This window comes from Cygnus olor, chromosome 1 (assembly GCF_009769625.2).
Source record: "Cygnus olor isolate bCygOlo1 chromosome 1, bCygOlo1.pri.v2, whole genome shotgun sequence".
Lineage (NCBI taxonomy): Eukaryota > Metazoa > Chordata > Aves > Anseriformes > Anatidae > Cygnus > Cygnus olor.
In genome coordinates, this window is record NC_049169.1 from 47267270 (window position 1) to 47285410 (window position 18141).

General features: G+C 37.4%; 1 protein-coding gene across 4 annotated transcripts in view; it reads left to right on the top strand.

Moving 5' to 3' along the window:
- Positions 1-18141, top strand: part of CDK17 (cyclin dependent kinase 17) — a 95969-nt gene that overhangs the window by 56518 nt on the left and 21310 nt on the right. For all 4 annotated transcript variants that reach the window (XM_040556739.1, XM_040556737.1, XM_040556760.1 and 1 more), the window contains one exon: positions 3478-3611. In XM_040556739.1, coding sequence (XP_040412673.1) covers positions 3478-3611 — 134 coding nt within the window. The remainder of the gene's footprint in view (positions 1-3477; positions 3612-18141) is intronic.

Consider the following 18141-nt stretch of genomic DNA (forward strand, 5'->3'; position numbering starts at 1 on the left):
CTTTGCTGAAATCCAAAAAGATCACATCAGCTGGCTTCCCTTGGTTAACTAGATGGGTAACCTTGTCATAAAAGGAAATTAAGTTCAGTAAACAGGATCTTCCCCTCATGAATCCATGTTGGCTATGACCACTAACTGCAATGTCTTTCGAGTGTTTTTCAATAACTCCCAATATAATCTTCATTATTTTACCAGGCACTGAAGTGAGACTGACATGCCTGTAATTACCAGGGTCATCTTTCTTGCCCTTCTTGAAAATTAGGACATCATTTGCTAGCTTCCAGTCAAATGGGGCCTCTCCAGATTCCCAAGAATGCTCAAAAATAATTGAGAGGTCTCACGGTGATATCAAGCAGCTCTTTGAGTACCCTGGGATGAATCCCATCAGGCCCTATGGATGTATGTGCATCGCTGATGTGGTGAATGTGCTGCGTACCAGATACAATGATGCTGAGATAATAGGTTTGCTGCAAATAATGTTTTCAATAATGGTTTTATATTACTAAAACCAATTTTGTACAGTCTGCTACAGATCTTTAAAAACACAGCTATTGAGTTTCTGTAGAGAATGGGAGAGATCTTGCAGAGATTTGGCAAAAAGAGTAACATTTTGTCTGCTTAGCTTGAGGTTAAAACTGATCTTTCGGAATCACTTTCTGAAAATCTTTTTCCTCTTGTTCACTAACATTTCTCTAGAAGCACTGATGAATATTTACCTTGTTTGAAACCTGAAGATTGCTCCTTATTACACAAGGAATGCAGTTTATTTTTTCCCTTTCATTCCAAATCTGAGCATGACTTGCTGGCAAAATTCTGATGCATTGTGGTCTTTTAATCAAAATTCCGTTTAGATCCACATTGCTGCTGAAAATTGTGCTTTGTGTATGGGATATGCACTTAATTCGTGTATTTAATTACAGTAGTACTTTTGAATTAAAATGCTGCCGGTACCTTACGAGTTAATCTTTTTATATCCATTCTGTTTTCTCTAAAAGGAAATTCTTTGTACTAAGGAAGAATTTGGTCCTTTGAAGTCTACATGGTTCAATGTGAGCTAAACTAGACAAACATTTTAGAAGATGTGTTGATAACCAAATTTTGGCCTGAAGGGTTTTTTTCTTGAAAATCCAGCTTGCTTTCTTGCTGATAGTGATGAAACCTACACATTCTCTTTTTGTTTTTTATTGCTGTAATTCTGTGCAAATGTTAAATATTCTCAGGTATTCTGGTGGTAAGATTGAATTGAGCTCTGCATGTTTTGTTCATGTTAGTGTTTTTTCAGGGTAGAGTTCTGGAATTTTTTAGTTGTTCCTCATGTTCTCTTTTACCTTGTACAAGGTCATGCCTAATACCTGGGAACAGAAAAGGTCAGGGAATTTGTCTTTTGAAGCACCTCCTTTGTAGGTATAATTATCACAGAATCATAGAATATGCTGAGTTGGAAGGGACCCACAAGGATCATCGAGTCCAACTCCTGGCTTCACACAGGACCACCTAAGTATTAAACTGTATGTCTGAGAGCTTTGTTCAGACACCTCCATGAGCTTGAACTCCATGAGGCTTGATGCTGTGAGTACTTGCCTGGGGAGCCTATTCAAGTGCCCGACCACCCTCTTGGTGAAGAACCTTTTCCTAACACCCAGCCTGAACCTCTCCAGACACAGCTTCATGCTGTTCCTTTGGGTCCTGTCGCTGTCCCCAGAGAGCAGAACTCAGCGTCTGCCCCTCCGCTCCCCTCATGAGGAAGCTGCAGGCCACCATGAGGCCTCCCCTCAGTCTCTTCTTTAGGCTGAACAAACCAAGTGACTTCAGCTGCTCCACATATATCTTGTTCTCTAGACCCTTCACCATCTTTGTAGCCCTCCTTTGGATGCTTTCAAATAGTTTTATGTCTTTTTTTATACTGTGGTGCCCAAAACTGCACACAGTATTCAAGGTGAGGAGACTACACCAGCGCAGAGCAGGACAGTCACTTCCCTTGACCAGCTGGCCATGCCATGCCTGATGAGTGCCAGGGTTCAGTTGGCCCTTCTCGCTGCCAGAGCACACTGCTGGCTGATGTTCAACTTGCCATCAACTAAAACCCCAAATCCGTTTTTGTGTAGTTACTATCCAGCATCTCGTCCCTCAGTCTGTACATATGTCCAGGGTTGCCCCTTTCCAGATGCAGAATCTAGCACTTACTCTTGTTAAACTTTGTATTGTTAGTGATTACCCAGCTCTCTAATTTGTCAGGATCTCTCTGCAAGGCCTCTCTACCCTTGAGGGAGTCAATAGTACCTCCCGATTTAGTGTAATCCGCAAACTTACTTAGTATACCTTCAAGTTCTGCATCCAAGTCATTTATGAAAACATTAAAAGTGCCCCAAAAATGGAGTCCTGCAGAACCCCACTAGTAACTGTGGAGTTAAATACTAGCAGTATTTAATCTCTATAGTAATTTGGAGCTCAGGTATTCCACAGGCGAGGATGGAACATTTTTTAGAGTGAATTGCTTATATGACCAATTTCCCATCGTGTATGCTTTTGCAAGTCACTTGCATCTTTATGCTATAAATGACACCACCATGATCTTCTCTTCATTCTTTACAGTACTTGTCTTCCAAAGTCTGGAATATTCTGTGGTGCTAAAAAGTAACGTATATGTACATACATAACATAAGTAAACCGTTTTATGTGGATGAATCTACAGGATTGTGTTAAAAGTTCTAATTTAAATTTTTGTAAAGATCCTGCAGTATCATGTAACTCAAGCTGTCTGTTACCAATATTTCCCCATAAAATAATAAATTTCACTAAATTCTTTCTGAATCCCAGGTCCTCTGCTGAATTGACTTGTGCATTGTAGGCCTCTGTTCAAGCAGTCAGAATATGTCCCGTTCTTCCATGCATACACGCCAGTGGTTTTTACCCCTACAATTTCTGTATTTGGCATTTCTAAAAATAATGCCTATACCTTTCAGTGTTTTTTTTTTTTTTTTTTTAAATTTTCTGAAGATACATTTACGTGTCTAGCATCAGGTAGTCTGAAAGTCTTAAATATTCTCATTAATGTTTTATATATTTTCCAGTGAATCTCAGGTTTCCTTTGCAAACACAAGTTTCTTAATCCAAGAGCAGCAAAACAAGAAGAGTTAATGAGGGAATTCAGGAACTGAAATCCTGAGGGGAAGGTGGCTTGTAGGAATTAAAATTAGGATTTGACTGTCTGTCTTCTGTTTTGGAAAATTCGGTTCTGCTGCAAACCAAGTAAGAAAAATAATAGCGAAGTTTGCATATGAATTTTATGAAGTAATGCTTTTCATTTTGCAATTTGTGAGGCATAAAAAGTGTATCAGGACTACCATTGCTGGGATGAGCTTTTGATATAAAAACCACTGCATGGTATAGATACAATTGTTTTCTGTCTGTACAAGAGAGTTATTTAGTGGAATACTGATTGATTGTTTTCATTATTTCTTTTTGACTATTTTTAAGATATTGTTCATGAAAATCTGAAAATGGGGTCAGATGGTGAAAGTGACCAAGCTTCTGGAACATCATCTGATGAAGTTCAGTCTCCCACAGGTGTTTGTCTCAGAAACCGGATACACAGACGAATCTCAATGGAGGTAATTTACTTTTCACAGAAGGATTGTTTAAATTGACAAGAAAGATGGAATTTGTTTTAGTTGTTGTTTATAATTGGTTGTCTTCTCAATCAACTTTAAATGTTCTGACATCCTTAGTGTAGAGAGCATTATTATAGTAGTGCTTAAATGTCTGTCTCCATTTGTCACAAATCAGACCACTATCTTTCATTGTTGATGATCTGCTTATTTTGAAAAGCTAAATATGTTTTGAAACTTTTTTTTATGAAGAATGTAATAAGTGTAGGTTTAGAATACCTTTCCTTCACGTTTTGTGCAACTCATCAAGTACGTTGAAGAAAATGTGTTTATATATATATATATATATTTTTTTTTTTTTTACATAAAACTGGTTTCTAATCTTTCTAAAACTAATACTACAGAGAAGTGATGGTCCTGACTGCTTCAGCCTTTCTCTCTCTTCCTGTTTTTTAATGAACGGAACTTTACAGGATGGTAAACAAAAGGAGGAAAAGTACCTTATGAATAACTGTGCACATAATTTCCTTTATTTATGAGTCTCATTATGAATACTAGCCACCCTTGTGCTTGCTTTGTTGTCATTTCCCTTGGCAAAGAAAAACAGAACACTTCCCTGTTTCTTGAGTATGTAAAAGTTAACATTATAATGATGTCTTTGTTACATAAGCATGTAAAATTTTGCAGTTGCTCCATTATAGCATATATACCATTATGCATAGTTTGCAAGATTTTAAATCTTCTTTCAAAGCATGATACAAAATACAGGATTGGAAAAGCAGATCTGAAAAAGTTATAGTAGGGTGCGCATGCCAAAAATTTTTGTTTTGTGAGGCGCTCCATTATGCTTGGAATTCCAAGACTCCAAGCATGTAATCCTGGTCCAATTCCAAGAACTTATGAATTATTTGTATTAATTATTTATATCTTTTCCAGCACCTGTTTTTTCTTTGTCTGGGTATTCCTGAGTTCATCTATTAATCTCGAGTTTAATCTAAAGACTATTAAAATTGGACCTTTTACATGGGAGACCTAATTTAAGTCTATTAATTTATGCAGGATGCTTACGTTAAAAAAAAAAAAAGTCATCTTGAATCTTGCACATTACTCTCAGTGGCTTTCATATTTTATTTTTTTTATTTCAGTTTTGTTTATTCAGTGCTGATTTTCTCGTTTCTCTCTAAATTCCAAGTGCTTGTTTCTGATTCTTGAAATTAACATTATTTTTTTCATTGATTTGGCCCAGTCAATGAGATCAGCAATTTTTGGCAGCTATTTGTGTATGTTCTATGAGAATTTTAACATTTCCCCCAAATCACTTCAGTGTTGATTTGGTGACTTTTAAAATAAGGTTTCAAGCATATGTCTGAAAACACTCTTACTTCTGAATATGAATTATGCTGTCATTGATAGTATTTTTTAGTTGACATAAGTTTACTCCTTTGAAGTGGTTTGTAGGATAGTAGGTAGGTTTTTTACCTGTTTGTGCATGCCAGAGAAAAAGAACTGTAACAATCTCTGTAGCCTTTATTAAAATACCTTTCTACTCATAATCTTTTCAGTCTACTTTACCTAGTTTCTTAATCAAAAACACCTTAAGTGATTACGTTGTCTGTCTGTCTTTGCTTCATCCTATTTTTCCCGTGGGTCGTTTTCAGTCAGTTTTGACAGATGGATAGAAATCTCAGATGCTAATTTTCTACTAATTTCTGTGGAAAAAAAGCTCTGAATCAGGAGAGACTACTAATGCATCTGATGCATCTACTACTGGGAAAGATGCAGCCTTTATTAAATACCACAGGATCCACATAGGAGTTGAGCCACAATAAGAACATCCATAGAAAACCAGGTTTTCCTGGCTTTGCTGTTCATCAGATGGGATCACTTGCTTCCTTGCTTGCCTGCCTTGGGTGATTTGTGTTATGTAGCTAGCTGGTTCAATAGTAGTAATGTGATTATAAAAAGAAAAAGAAACGGTCTTTGTTGAGAAGTTTCTGTTATTTCAGTTTTGTTTTGTTGGTGTGTAGGGATCTGTCATCTCTAGACATATTCCCTTTATATTCATTTAGGATGAGTTATAGCTGTATGTTGCCCATACAGGTTGGAGTAAATTAGAGTGTGTCATAGTCTTTATTTGCTGTAGTCTGTTGAAGTCATTAATCACATTTGAAATCCATTTAAAAATATATGGGATTAAAATATCCAAAGTTGGATAAACTCAACAAACCAATATTCCTTGTTCCTCTGCCTTGTACTAAATGTGTCACTAGGACTATATCCTTGTGTTTATTTTGGCTAATATTCAGTGATTTAGTAATACTTTTGTACATCATTTCTTATATATGTTCATTTCTCTCTACTGAATTGACAGAAGTACCGATTTTTATTTTTTAAGGAAACAAATCAGGTAAAACTGAAACCTTGGAATAGTCATTTTTATTTGTAATAACTTTTTGTATATAATCACTTTTTTATGCTCAAATTCCTCTAAATTCTGCAAATTAGCAGCCCATGAAAAAAATAAAAATAAAATGCTTGCTAAAAACAAGCTATAGTCAAAGCTAAATAGTCGAAGTGCTAATTGCTGATACTGTGTATTAGTATTCTTGGGATGTTTTGTATATCAGAATACACATTTTGAATATCAGAATACACATTTTGACCATTAGTGTCCGCCACACTACTACTTTCTCTGTAATGGTAAAATAATCCAGAACTAGAAATAAAATTAAAACATTGTGGGAAAGCAGAAAGAGTCTCTTGTCATAGAATCATAGAATGGTACGATTGACTCTTGTCAATAGTATTTAAAAGATTCTGCTGGGAAAAAGTTTGATCTTTCTGAAAAAAAAAATGCAGATATCCTGCAAGATAGAGAAGTGTAAACTACACAATACAGATGTAACTAGAAAAATGTTTGTTCTAGTGGTATCTTCATAGCAATAGAAACCTGAAATTTCATAGCCATAAAATAACCGTGTTAGGTAGGAAATCATCGTGCTGCAATGTAAGCTAAGTTTGATGCGTTTTAGATATGAAGTGGTAATACTGCAAGTGAGAGAGAATCATGATCAGCAGCTGGGTTGAAAACTTCCTATCCACAGTAGCAGCCATGCAGATAGCAACTTTCAATTCATCATCCCCCTAGCTGACATAAAATTTAGGCCAGTGTGATTTCTATAGACGGGGAGATGATTAAGCTTCTGAGTTTGACAACATTGCAGTTGTGGGACTAGGTAGATTTACCTTTAAAAAAAAAATCCTTGTTAGCATATTCTTAGAAAAGTAAGAGAACATACTAGAATCTCATTGTATTGTCTAGACGAAATTTATTTTGTGTGTAACCCACAGACTACTAACGGTCCATAAAGCAAGCAGTTGCTTCCCCCTTCACCCCATTCAGGAACCGTATTGACACTAGCTGTAAACATGTATTGTGTGCAGAATTTGACTCACACCAGCTGTTGGTTTTTAATTTAAAAATTTACTAACACAGTGCTAATAGTAATGATTACTTAGTAAATCAGTAAAACTGTTTATCAGAGCAGATATATAGAATCCCTTTTTTTTTTTCTAAGTTCCAGAAGCAATGCGGCCTGAGAGTGAATGCCGGTGTGTATTTTAAGCGTCGGTGTTTTTGTCATATGAGAAACACCTCTCCAGATCATGGAGTTACAGCTTAAAGCATTTTCGCTTTGATTTGCTGGAAAAGGAGGCATAGATGGTAATGCATTAATATAAATACACGTTTCAAGCCGTGAGTGTTCATTGGAGGCCTTGTGCCCTGTGTGCTGGGTAGTGAATGCTTCATTAAGAACGGTAGTGGATAAAAAATAGGGAGACCGAGTCTGTGCAAATTGAAACATCTGTTTCCCTTTCCCAGAAGTCCAAGGTCTGTAAGCTGTCTTCGTATGTTAGCTGGCGGAGGGCCATAACCCACTGTTCACCAGCCTGTTTCCCAGATATTTTATCCTGAGAAACAGTTCTTATCCATCTGACTGTCACATTAGTGGCAGGAGCTTGTTCCAGATCAGACTGCTCCTGCCACATTGCTGTAGGGTATAATTTTATTTTCCCCTGGGAGGATTAGCTGCAGGTTTAGTGCTTTTAGCTCAAAAGAGAGAAATACAAAGGCCATGAAGTGAGGCTATAATTAGGTGTGAGTTGTACTGGTTACCTTCAGAAAGAAAAAATGAATATAGATGAAAATAAGGGGTTTTGGTGAGCTCACCCTTTTACCAGGGTTATGGCTGACACAGGAGTCTTGACTGCTACAGCTTGAATAACTAAATCAGCTGTCGGTCCAGCTAGGCAAATGTACCTGATCCAGCGGAAAACCCACAAAATTAATTGAGATTTAAATGAATGTACTGCTAATATTTTCTGGTTTTAGGCTTTAAATGAGAACACTGCTCACAGATCATCATTCCCGTGTGTAAATAGGGCACTGTAGACTGGATAGCAGTACTGATTCAGGCTTTCAGTCAGAGGACATACAGTATTTTCTCCCGTCATTAGTTTTAGCAGCAGGAAAACACTTTGCAGGAAGCACTGCATCAAAGACAAGCCTGAGCATTCAGCCCTACATCTCTTGCCTACTTGACAGGGTGCCTTGGATCACTAGCAGGCATTACTACATAGTGCCTGTTGGGTCAGGCTTCACTAAGCAAAAATTGTTCCTTCCTCCTTACTACTGTGGCTGTCAGCTGTATAACTCTTTCTGCCTTATTTACTGGATTTTGTCTAATTTCCATCTGCAATTCCAGAGAATGTGTAGATCTGCTCACCTCTGCCATGAATCTGTGGTCACCTACCACTAGATACAAAATAGAGAAAGAAAGTAAAGCTGAACACAATCAAGACCTTTTTTAATTTTATTTTATATCGCCTACATGTTCACTGTATTACTTGTTTTCAGTCATGCTTGGAAGCTGTGTCAACCTTTTGTAAGGTTACACAAGAAAATATGCTGTTCTTTTTGTAAATTCCTACTTTCAGATTCACGTGAAGCTTGATGCTTTGGAAATCCCACTTCTAAAAACACAAGTCCACGTTCTAAATTACTAGCATGATCTTGACAAAAGCAGTTGAACTCCTTTTAATCTATTTGATAGGCAGACTTTGATATCTTTTTCTGCAGAAGAAAATTGTCACTGCCACAGGAAAAATAATTTCAGCTTGGATAACGGACAGACTTCTGGAACCCGCATTTATTAGATCTTCTGGGAATAGGGATCACTGTCTGATATTAGTGACGGATGCTTTTTTGCCCTCCTGTTAGGGACCTTTACAATCCTAAAAGTTCTTGCATTCCCTTTGCAAATGCTGTTTCCCTTAGTTACTGCATTTGGTGGTACCTGAGGATGGAGTATCTGCTTTTTTGCTTTTGTTGTTTCATAACTCAGTTCCCCTTTTAAGATCCTTGCTCTAAGTCCTATTTACAAGTAATGTGCTATTATATTGGATAGCCATCTACATCTATAGTGTCCGGCCATCTACAAATCAGATCTCATTCGGGTGATTGGAATGCAGCAGATGAGAAGTTAGCATGTGGATGCAGCTTCATACCCTGCACTCCAGCCTCACTGTGCTGTCCAGTGGGTCAGATTTCCAGTTCCTGAATTCAAGAATTTGATTTGTTCTGAATCAGCCAATTTCCTCATGGGACTTTCCCCCAGTAGTTGCTGCTTTATGTTAATGTGAATGTTTCATTATTAGGAGTTAACGTTAGAGAGAGTTACTCTGTTAGACTGCTTGTGTTGTTGGCATTGTCTTGTTGGCATCGAAACCTTACTGCTTCTGCTGCAACTTCATTCGATTTGCTGGTTCTTCTTTTGTTATCTCTTGAGTCTCTTGCTGTCTAGCAATGAGAATTTTTCAGGAAGAGTATAGTGGAAAGAAAAGATTATCTTACTGCTCAGGATCCTGACTTGTGCCATCAGGGCTCTGAGCTCGCATTTTTTGCAGTGATCTGTTTCTCTTTGGATTTTTTCCAGTTCCATTTCCCTTGTCTTGCAAGCTAACCAGCTTATGTTATCTCTTTCTTCTGGGCAGTTTCTCCTACTGCTCAGTTAGAGAAATTGATCAAAACATACAGAACTCTACGCTTAAAGATCAGGAAGTTATAGTAATAAAGGAGGCAGAGATTTTATTAGCATCTGTTACTCCTCAGCACCTACCACTCAGTCAAACAGCCACCAGACAGTCCGTATCAGCAGGGCTTATGTTAAGAGGCTAAGGCCACAGAGTGATATCTTGTTAGGCGACAAAGCCAGACAAACAAAATCAGAATTTTTGTATTATTATTATTTATTCTTCAGTATACTTGAATAAGTTCACTTCCTTACAAGCTCTCCCAAGTAAAGTAGTAACACCAGCAACAAAAAAAGCTACAAGGAAAGAATTTTGAAGTATTTCTCTTCTGTCACAAATTAATTGTAACATATTTTTGGTGTATTGATACACTTGACAAAAAGAAAGTAATATCTCACATTTAAATTTTACTTATCCTTTCTCAGATTTTTCAAAACTGGTTTTATGTATCACACATATTTGTTTTGTTTTCATTAGTTATGAACAGAAGCTCCTGGAATGCAGTTTCTCTGAATACTGTATTTGTGCTAAACAGTTTCAGCTTTACACCTTAAAACTGCTGATGGAGATGTGAAATAAATGAAAAACTGCCTCTTTTTAAAAACAATAAAAAGAACAGTTTTTATTCAGCTAGTCAGTGGTCTAAACAACGTATCCATGGAATTAAGATTCTTGTTAAAAGTATTTTGATGAAGAAATGGTTCAGAATCCATACTTTTGACTCTTTATGTGAAAAAAATCCTGCCTATTGAACTATAATTCTCATTTCATCATTTCAAGCATACAGATTGTTACAAATACTAATGGAAAATATTTAAAAGATTTCTCTTTATAAGTTTGTCATTGCACTAAAGTAAATAAAAGCAAAGCTAGCTGCTTGTGTTTCTGTTTTCTGACTTTTTACAAATTATAACATATTTTTATTTTAGTGGCCATAACTACTGTAGAGGTTGGTGATAATTTTTTTGAACTGGCAGTAAAGTCCTTGCTTTGTTTATTGATGTAAATAGATGTGCTAGAAAACTGTGACTCCTAGTCCCAAAATAGAGGTTAAACCTTTGAATTCTTAGTAATATCTAATTGATTACATTCGTTTCTGCATCCCAGCATCAAAACTGACAAACTTTGTTATGCTGGGGGCAGGGAATAAGCAATATCTGTGGTCATTGGTATTCCAAGCATGAAGCAGCCTCTGGGCTCAGTCTTATGATAAAATTCCTGAGAATATTTTGCATACTTGATCTGAAAAAAAACAACAACAACAACAAAAAAACCCTCGTGATTTAATTGATTCGTGAATTCCATGTCTTGGATCATTTCTGTCTCAAATATAAAAATGCTTGAAATTGATGCTTTCTTGAATCGTGCTGCATTTCAATAGAGTGACTAGGGAACAGCATGGATTTATGGAGTGAGAAATAGCAGCGATCTTTTGTAGATGTGTCTTAAGATTGTATTTTCACTACTGCTTCTCACAGAAGAAAAGGTACTTTGACACTTTCTGCAGATTTAATGTAATAGAAATCAATTCATTGTGGTTTAATGTTTTCGGGGGGGGGAAATAGTATCAGTAATACTATTCAAGTACAAAGGACAATGTAGTAGTTGCATGTAAACCATGCTGTGGGAGGCATAAAAAATGCACATTCTGCATCACAATGAAATCGGTTACACCTGTTTGTAGAGTGCGTTTCTGCTCTGCGGTGATCATGGCAATATAATCCACGTTTTAGCACCGAGGATTTCCTGAGACTGAGAGTCAGATATATGTTGTCTAGCTACTTGTACATTTTTTGAGTGGTCCTTTTAAAGACTTTTTACAATCTGTTAGAAGAATTTTTGCTCACAGTGTGCCGTGGAACTGCAACAGAAATGATAGCCCCTTTCTGAATGCTTTCAGAAAGTACAGACTGGTTATATCTTCTGTACACGTGCTCACTCTCTCTTAGCTCCATGATAAATGGTGGTATCTTGAGCCTATTATTTGTATTACAGGCATATTTAGGAGATTGCACTCTAATTCTCATAAGCACTAATGGTGTGCAAAGCCATTTTTTACGTGAGGGTATGAATAACTACACAAAGGGATTTTAGTAGGCTGTTTGTCAACTCATGGTACATAAAATTTAAACATAAATAAATAAAGAGGTAATGATGGTTTTATATACCTAATAGGAAAATGGGTATAGATAACTCATCCCAGCTGTTAAAATAGTGGTTTTGGTTACAGTAATTGAGGCTTGTTTATAAAGACATAAAAATAGTGTGCTGCATGGATGGTATAGGTTTCTTTTGGTGGATGTGTATGCTGGTGTTTTGATTCGGGATCTTGGCAGTGTCTAAATCTACAGTGCTGTAACCAAACAAGAAAAATCTGTACGCATATATTCTCTGAATCTGGGTTGTTTTTCTCTATTTGTTTTTGCCTCTAGCAATCTTGTAGTATGTCATAATTCTGTAGAGGATAAAGTTGGCTTGAACTGTGTTAACTGTCATTTGACAAAAATGCACTGAAATTTGATAAAGCAGCCTTCAGAAAAAAAATCTACATGGTATTTGATACTGAAATGGTGCAGTAAGTACATGCATGTAAGGATGTATATTAGTGTGTTTAAATTCTTGTAGGCATAAGCAAATGTTTTTCAGTTCATTTTCTTTGTGTTTCATGAAGTAGTGCATCATACACACTTTTATGTGAAATCTGCAAGAAAAGTATACTACAAAAAGATTAAAAGGGGGATATTTTTTTTTACTTTTTTTTTTTGAGTAAGCATGAAACTGAACTGTGTTGCGTAGAGGGTTATATGATGTAGCATTTCAGATCTCATTAAGCATTCTCCAGTGAACAAAAGCACTATGACTTATTAGTGAACAGCTTGTGCTTGCAGCTGACATGTCTTGCTGGTGCTTGCTGAAACTAGTGAGAAGGCTGATTCAGACTGATGCTTACACAAGAGAGCAAATCGTTCTCATTTGATTTATAGTGGATTGTTTGGGCTGTCAGATTGCTGTCTGTAGACTTAGAAGAACAATTATTTTTTTTTGTGAGGCTGTTAACAAAACTTCAGTGATGTTATTTAGCATTATCAACTCCAAAAAGATAAGCTAAAATCTTAGGGAGAGGTGGGGAGCTTGTTGACTGCTGGCATATAGTAAGTAGTGGTGGTCTGTGAACATAACTATCAAGAGTGAACTGAAGAACCAAAGCAGTAAGGATCGGCATAGAATGATACGGCTTGGCCACATCATTAGGCTAGTCCAGTGACTAGCTGCTCCTAACAGAGACAGCTTCCTTCTTGTCTTGGCTCCTAAACTTGCATCAGCAGGTAATTACTCACATTATTTCAAAGGGGTGGTTTTCTGCCAGTTTTGTTTCTTAAGCCACGTTGCTGAGTCGTTAGCTTAGAACCTCTTCTCCTCCAAGGAAGTGATGGGAACATGTGGCCATAGGCAACGGACTGTTGGTTCTGGAGGTACTCAGCTGTTAAGTTGGCTAAATGAAGCATTTAAGAAATGACATAATGAGGGTGATCAGACAATAAATCACGTTTTTTCCTTCTGGCTTTTCTGACCAATTGCTTGGTAATATAGGACTACCTATTTTTTCACTTCCTTCTACTTCACTGGCAGAAGCCCAAATCTTTTTCCTCTTACTGCAGTTGTGAGTGCAGTATCAGCCTGAAAGAAATCCAGGGAGTTGAAAGATTAGTAGCTTTTGTAGCCCAGTAGATATGGGAAGGGTTTATTATTGCTGCTCCAGCAAGAAAGAAGCAGTTGGCGAACTGGTACATTGTGAATGGTAAAAATAAAAGTAGTCTCAGTTTTTCAGATTTTCCAGTTGAGTTATATATACTACATTACAATTCTTGCTACATTGTATTGTAATGTTGTGAGAATTGGACTCAAGAACACCTCAACAGGACCTTCACTAGGGCAACTCTTTTGGTTTTTTGTTTGGTTTAGATTGTTGGTATTCTATTTTGTGCAAAATATATGTTTATTGTCTAAATGTGCTAAGTCAAAGACATAATGACTCAAGTCATCTGAAGGCAGACAGTGTGAATGTTTCAAATTGCTTCTTTTTACAGCATTTTAACATGTACAGATCAAATATTCTGTATCTGTATTATTCTCTTTATTTCACTTCATTGAAATTTACCAAAATGTATAGTACATCTTGGCAAAAAGTAAATGGTGAATTAAGGAAAAACAGAAGTTGATTTTCATGTCTGATTCAAAGTTCAAAAAGTTAAGTGTTGCTTTCACAAATAAGAATAGGTTCATTGTTATGGGGGAAAAAATGTACTTTTTTGACAGTTTTTGAGAGAGGAGTGAAAATTTAACTACTAACCAGGTATGAGACTCTGAAAAGTCTCACATTATGACACTGAAGGCTGTTTATATGGGCCAAAGCAAGCAACTAGAAAGAAGAATAGTTGGTAAGTTTGTTTAGGGAGAATAGGAGAACAGAATAGGATAGGCAGAAAAGGAATAGGGTTGTTTTAGAGAACCAGATGTGGGAAAAAAAAAAAAAAGTAGTAGCAGAATGCTAGTACTAAACTCTTGTGAATGGTTTACTGTAGATGGCAAGTGAAGAAGCTGACATTTGTAACAGTATTTTGAGACATCCAAAAGGTGACCAGAAGTAAAGAAATCAAAAAAGTTGTGTGTATTTTTCAGTGGTAGTGGTTGGTTGGTTGTTTTTTGTGTTTGTTTTTTTTGTGTGTGCGCGCGTGATTTTTTTCTTACTTCCAAGTATGTGGAAAAAACAGAAGCTGTTTTGTTTTTTGGTTTGGAAGATGCTTATCTACTTAAAATGTTAAATTCCTCAGCTCAGAGAACCTGCAGGATTTAAGTTGAAACACCTACCTCATCTTCCTGTGCCCAAGAGTAAGTAATCTGTGGTAGAGAGAACATACACATCAAGTTATGGCAACGCATTTGGGTACTAGCCAGACAAAAGAAAAGGCTCAACAAAGTGCAGCTCTTCTCAGAGCATTTGCTGTAGCTAGTGTTGGAAATAGTAAAGATAAGCACAAGTTGGGGTAGTTTATCTCCGTAGACAGCAGTGATATTAATGTCACAAGTGCTTACATGTTTATCTCCCATCAGGCACAGTAGAACAAATGTGGTTCTCATTTCAAGCAAGTTATAAAAATAGTATGCATTTCTCTGCCAGTAATAAAGGAAGACTGAGAAATAAGCATTGCACATGAAGATAGAAAATGTGTTTTTAAAATGTAGGAGGGGATGCCACCAGCATTCTGGTTACCCTAGCAAAGCAACTTATGCTTGAATATGTTCTCCAGAATATTTTCTGGAGATGGATCAAAAAATAGCTCATTAAGGAACATACAGCTAACTGTAGGCTTTTGAGCATTTAACAGTAGTTTATTTAATGAATATTGATTTGTTTTGTTGCAAGTTGACCTTAAAGATAACCATAAGAAAGTCAAACTAGAAGATGTTACAAATTAACAGGAGCTTTTTTTGTGAATTAGTCCTTATTTAGGAGAAGTGACATATAGGAAAAGGAAAATTCATATTCATCAGAAGTGACATATAGGAAAAGTATCATTTTAATTTTCTAGGAGATAATTTATTTTACACGAAGCACTTTGCTGTCCCTGAAAACAAAAGTTTTGCATTCTGGTAAAAACGTTACTTGCTGTAGTTACAAAGGAGTGCACCCAGATTCCCCTTGCATAGTTGAGGTTGATGTACATCAGTCGTACACATCTTGCATTCAAATAAAAGGGTACATAAGATAATGTAGGGGAGTTATTTTAGTTTCCTACCTTAAAAATGAAACATTTAAAAGATTCATAGATGGCTACAGGATTAATTAGTGTGTCAAAAAGACATTCGTCTCTGTAGTGTTGACAAATTTAAAAATCTTAAGTAGCAAACATTAAAGAATGTTGGGAAAATAATCCTGCAATTAATTTTACATGCCTTTTACATTCCTTATTATTTCTTTAAACAGCATTATAGCAGGATCTTGTAATAGCCTGCATTTTTAACAGCCTGCTAATAACTTCAATTTTAAAAGGTTTCTCGGTTTTAGTCTTTTTTGTGGTTTAGGGTTGTGGTTTTTTTTTCTTCTTCTTCCTTTTCGAGAACTCCTAACACGTCATTAGATTTGGTTGGCCATTGAAATTAGTCTGGACAAAGTCCTCTGTCCAGAGAGTGTCCTTTCCATTATTTCGCAGAATTCCACAGAGGTTTAAGAGAATTAGGAATTCCTAAATATCACCGTTTCATACTGTTGCTTGCCTTCCACTAGGGCAGCCTGGCGTCGTACCAAAACGACAGCAAGCAGCCTGGCCGGAGAGGGCGGGTTTTGCTGCTGCTAAATTAATAGCCGGACTGTAATGGGCACGTCAGGGCACAGCTGCAGTAGGGGTGTGAAGGAGTGAAGATGGCCATCCCGGCTAATGCACAAGCTTCACATGCCAAGGCTTGTGCTTGGCCTGGCTGCCCCATCCTCACACAGACCTCCGGCAGGGCAATACGAGCGGTCAGCCCGCGCCAGTACCTCTTTTACCTCTTTTACCCCTCTTGGGGTTTCTTTTCCCCACTCAGCCCCTCACAGCAAGCTGGCTGTGGGCAGACGAGAGTCTGGGGGGGGACATGGCCAGGACAGCCAACCGAATGGATTTTCTATCCTGTATGCACTGTTCTTAGTGAAGAAAGCTGGGAGAGGAGGAGGATGGGGGATGTTTGTGGTTGTGGTGTTTGTCTTCCAGTCTCAGGCAACCGTGGGGCGCGCTGAGGCCCAGCTCTCCAGGAAGGGCCTGGACATCTGCCTGCCGGTGGCAAGTAGTGAATGAAATCCTTTCACTTCGCGAGCACGCACAGCTTTTGCTTCCCCTATTAAACCGTCCTTGCCTCGCCCACAAGTCTCCTCACCTTTCTGTTTTCTCTCCATCCCGCGGGAGAGGGCAGCGAGTGTGTGGCGGGCGGGCGTCCGGCTGCGAGCAATGGAGGGCCTCTCGCTGCTGTCAGCCAGCGCAGGCAGCCCCGTCCGGGAGCATTTGAGGCTTCAGTTGGCTCCTGTGGCAGTGTCCTCCTGGATTTCTTCTTAGCATCTCTGTTAAATTAAACGGGTTTTTCAGCCGTAGCAAAGTGATGCAATTTTCATTTCCGGTTTTGCTGCTTAGCTGCTAGGAAACATTGTGCTTATTTCTCTCATACGCACCTGATGAATCCCCTTTCATGTTGCTGTATAGCATTAATTTTGCTTGCATTTCTTTCCCATGAGATGATTGCTTCAATTATTACAAAAGCTGGCAGGAATTAAGGTGACACAGGCAAACAAAATGCCATAATTTCTGTCTTTCAGCTATTTGGGTTTGCAATCTAGATGACTTTCTTTAATTTTGCCTATATTAGGTAGTTAGGTAAATGATAATTATAATGCAAAGAAGACTTCCTATAAGTAACTTTCTATACGATCTTTCAAATATTGGTGTCATAGAAGGCTTCTGACTGTGGTAGGTAATGATTTTAATAAATGGTTTAAAAAAAAATGTGGCTTGGTAGATATTTCAAAACAGCCAAATAAGCATGAGTGTTACAAGTAGAATAGCAGTGGAGATCCTAGGGGGAAAGTATTTGTGAAGTACCTGCTGCAGTTTCCATGAAGTCCTTTTGTTTCCATGTGAAAAAGAGACTTTCTTCAGCTCTATGAAGTTAAGGAAAAATGATTTTTTTTTTCTTTTTTTTTCATTTACAATGTGACAAAATGGTAGGCTTCTAGCACTAAACATTAATTGGGGGGGATTTACTGTTGCGTATTGTACATTGTTACAGATGTAAATACTGAAATTATATTTAAAAACAGATATTACAATCCTGAAGAAATCTTTTCCCTACAGTTTTCATCAGGTTCTGTTAATGGTTTTTGGTTTTTGTTTTTTTAAAGAAACACATGGTGGGGGGCTGCTGTATGCTTAAAGTAGACTGTTGTTGATTAGGGTTTTTTTCCTAACTGAATTGGATTTTGGCCTTTACATCAGTAAGTACATCTATTCAAACAGTGTTTGCATTATGCACTGCAGAGGACAACATGAAAGTTTGCAGCGTAAGCTCTGTTTAGAACTGAGGATGTCACATGGATCTCTGGAGTAAGTCATAGGGAGTTTTGCAATTGCCTATTGCAAAAGTGGCATTGGCGGAGCTTTTGCAAATGATGAAATGGGAGTGCTGTAAGAGAATTATTAGCTCCCATTATAAGATCTTCTAGTACCTAAAATGTTCACTCCAGTTTTTACAGTGGCTTGAGTCGGAACCTTAGATTTGTTTCATTTCGCATCCTCTCCACTTGGAAAGGTATTACATGTTTATTGACAGCAGGCCTCAACAACAGTAGTTTTTCAAGCATAGTTTTTGAGTTGCCATCAGAGCTTGAGGCTGCCTTTACTTTCTTCTTCCCACA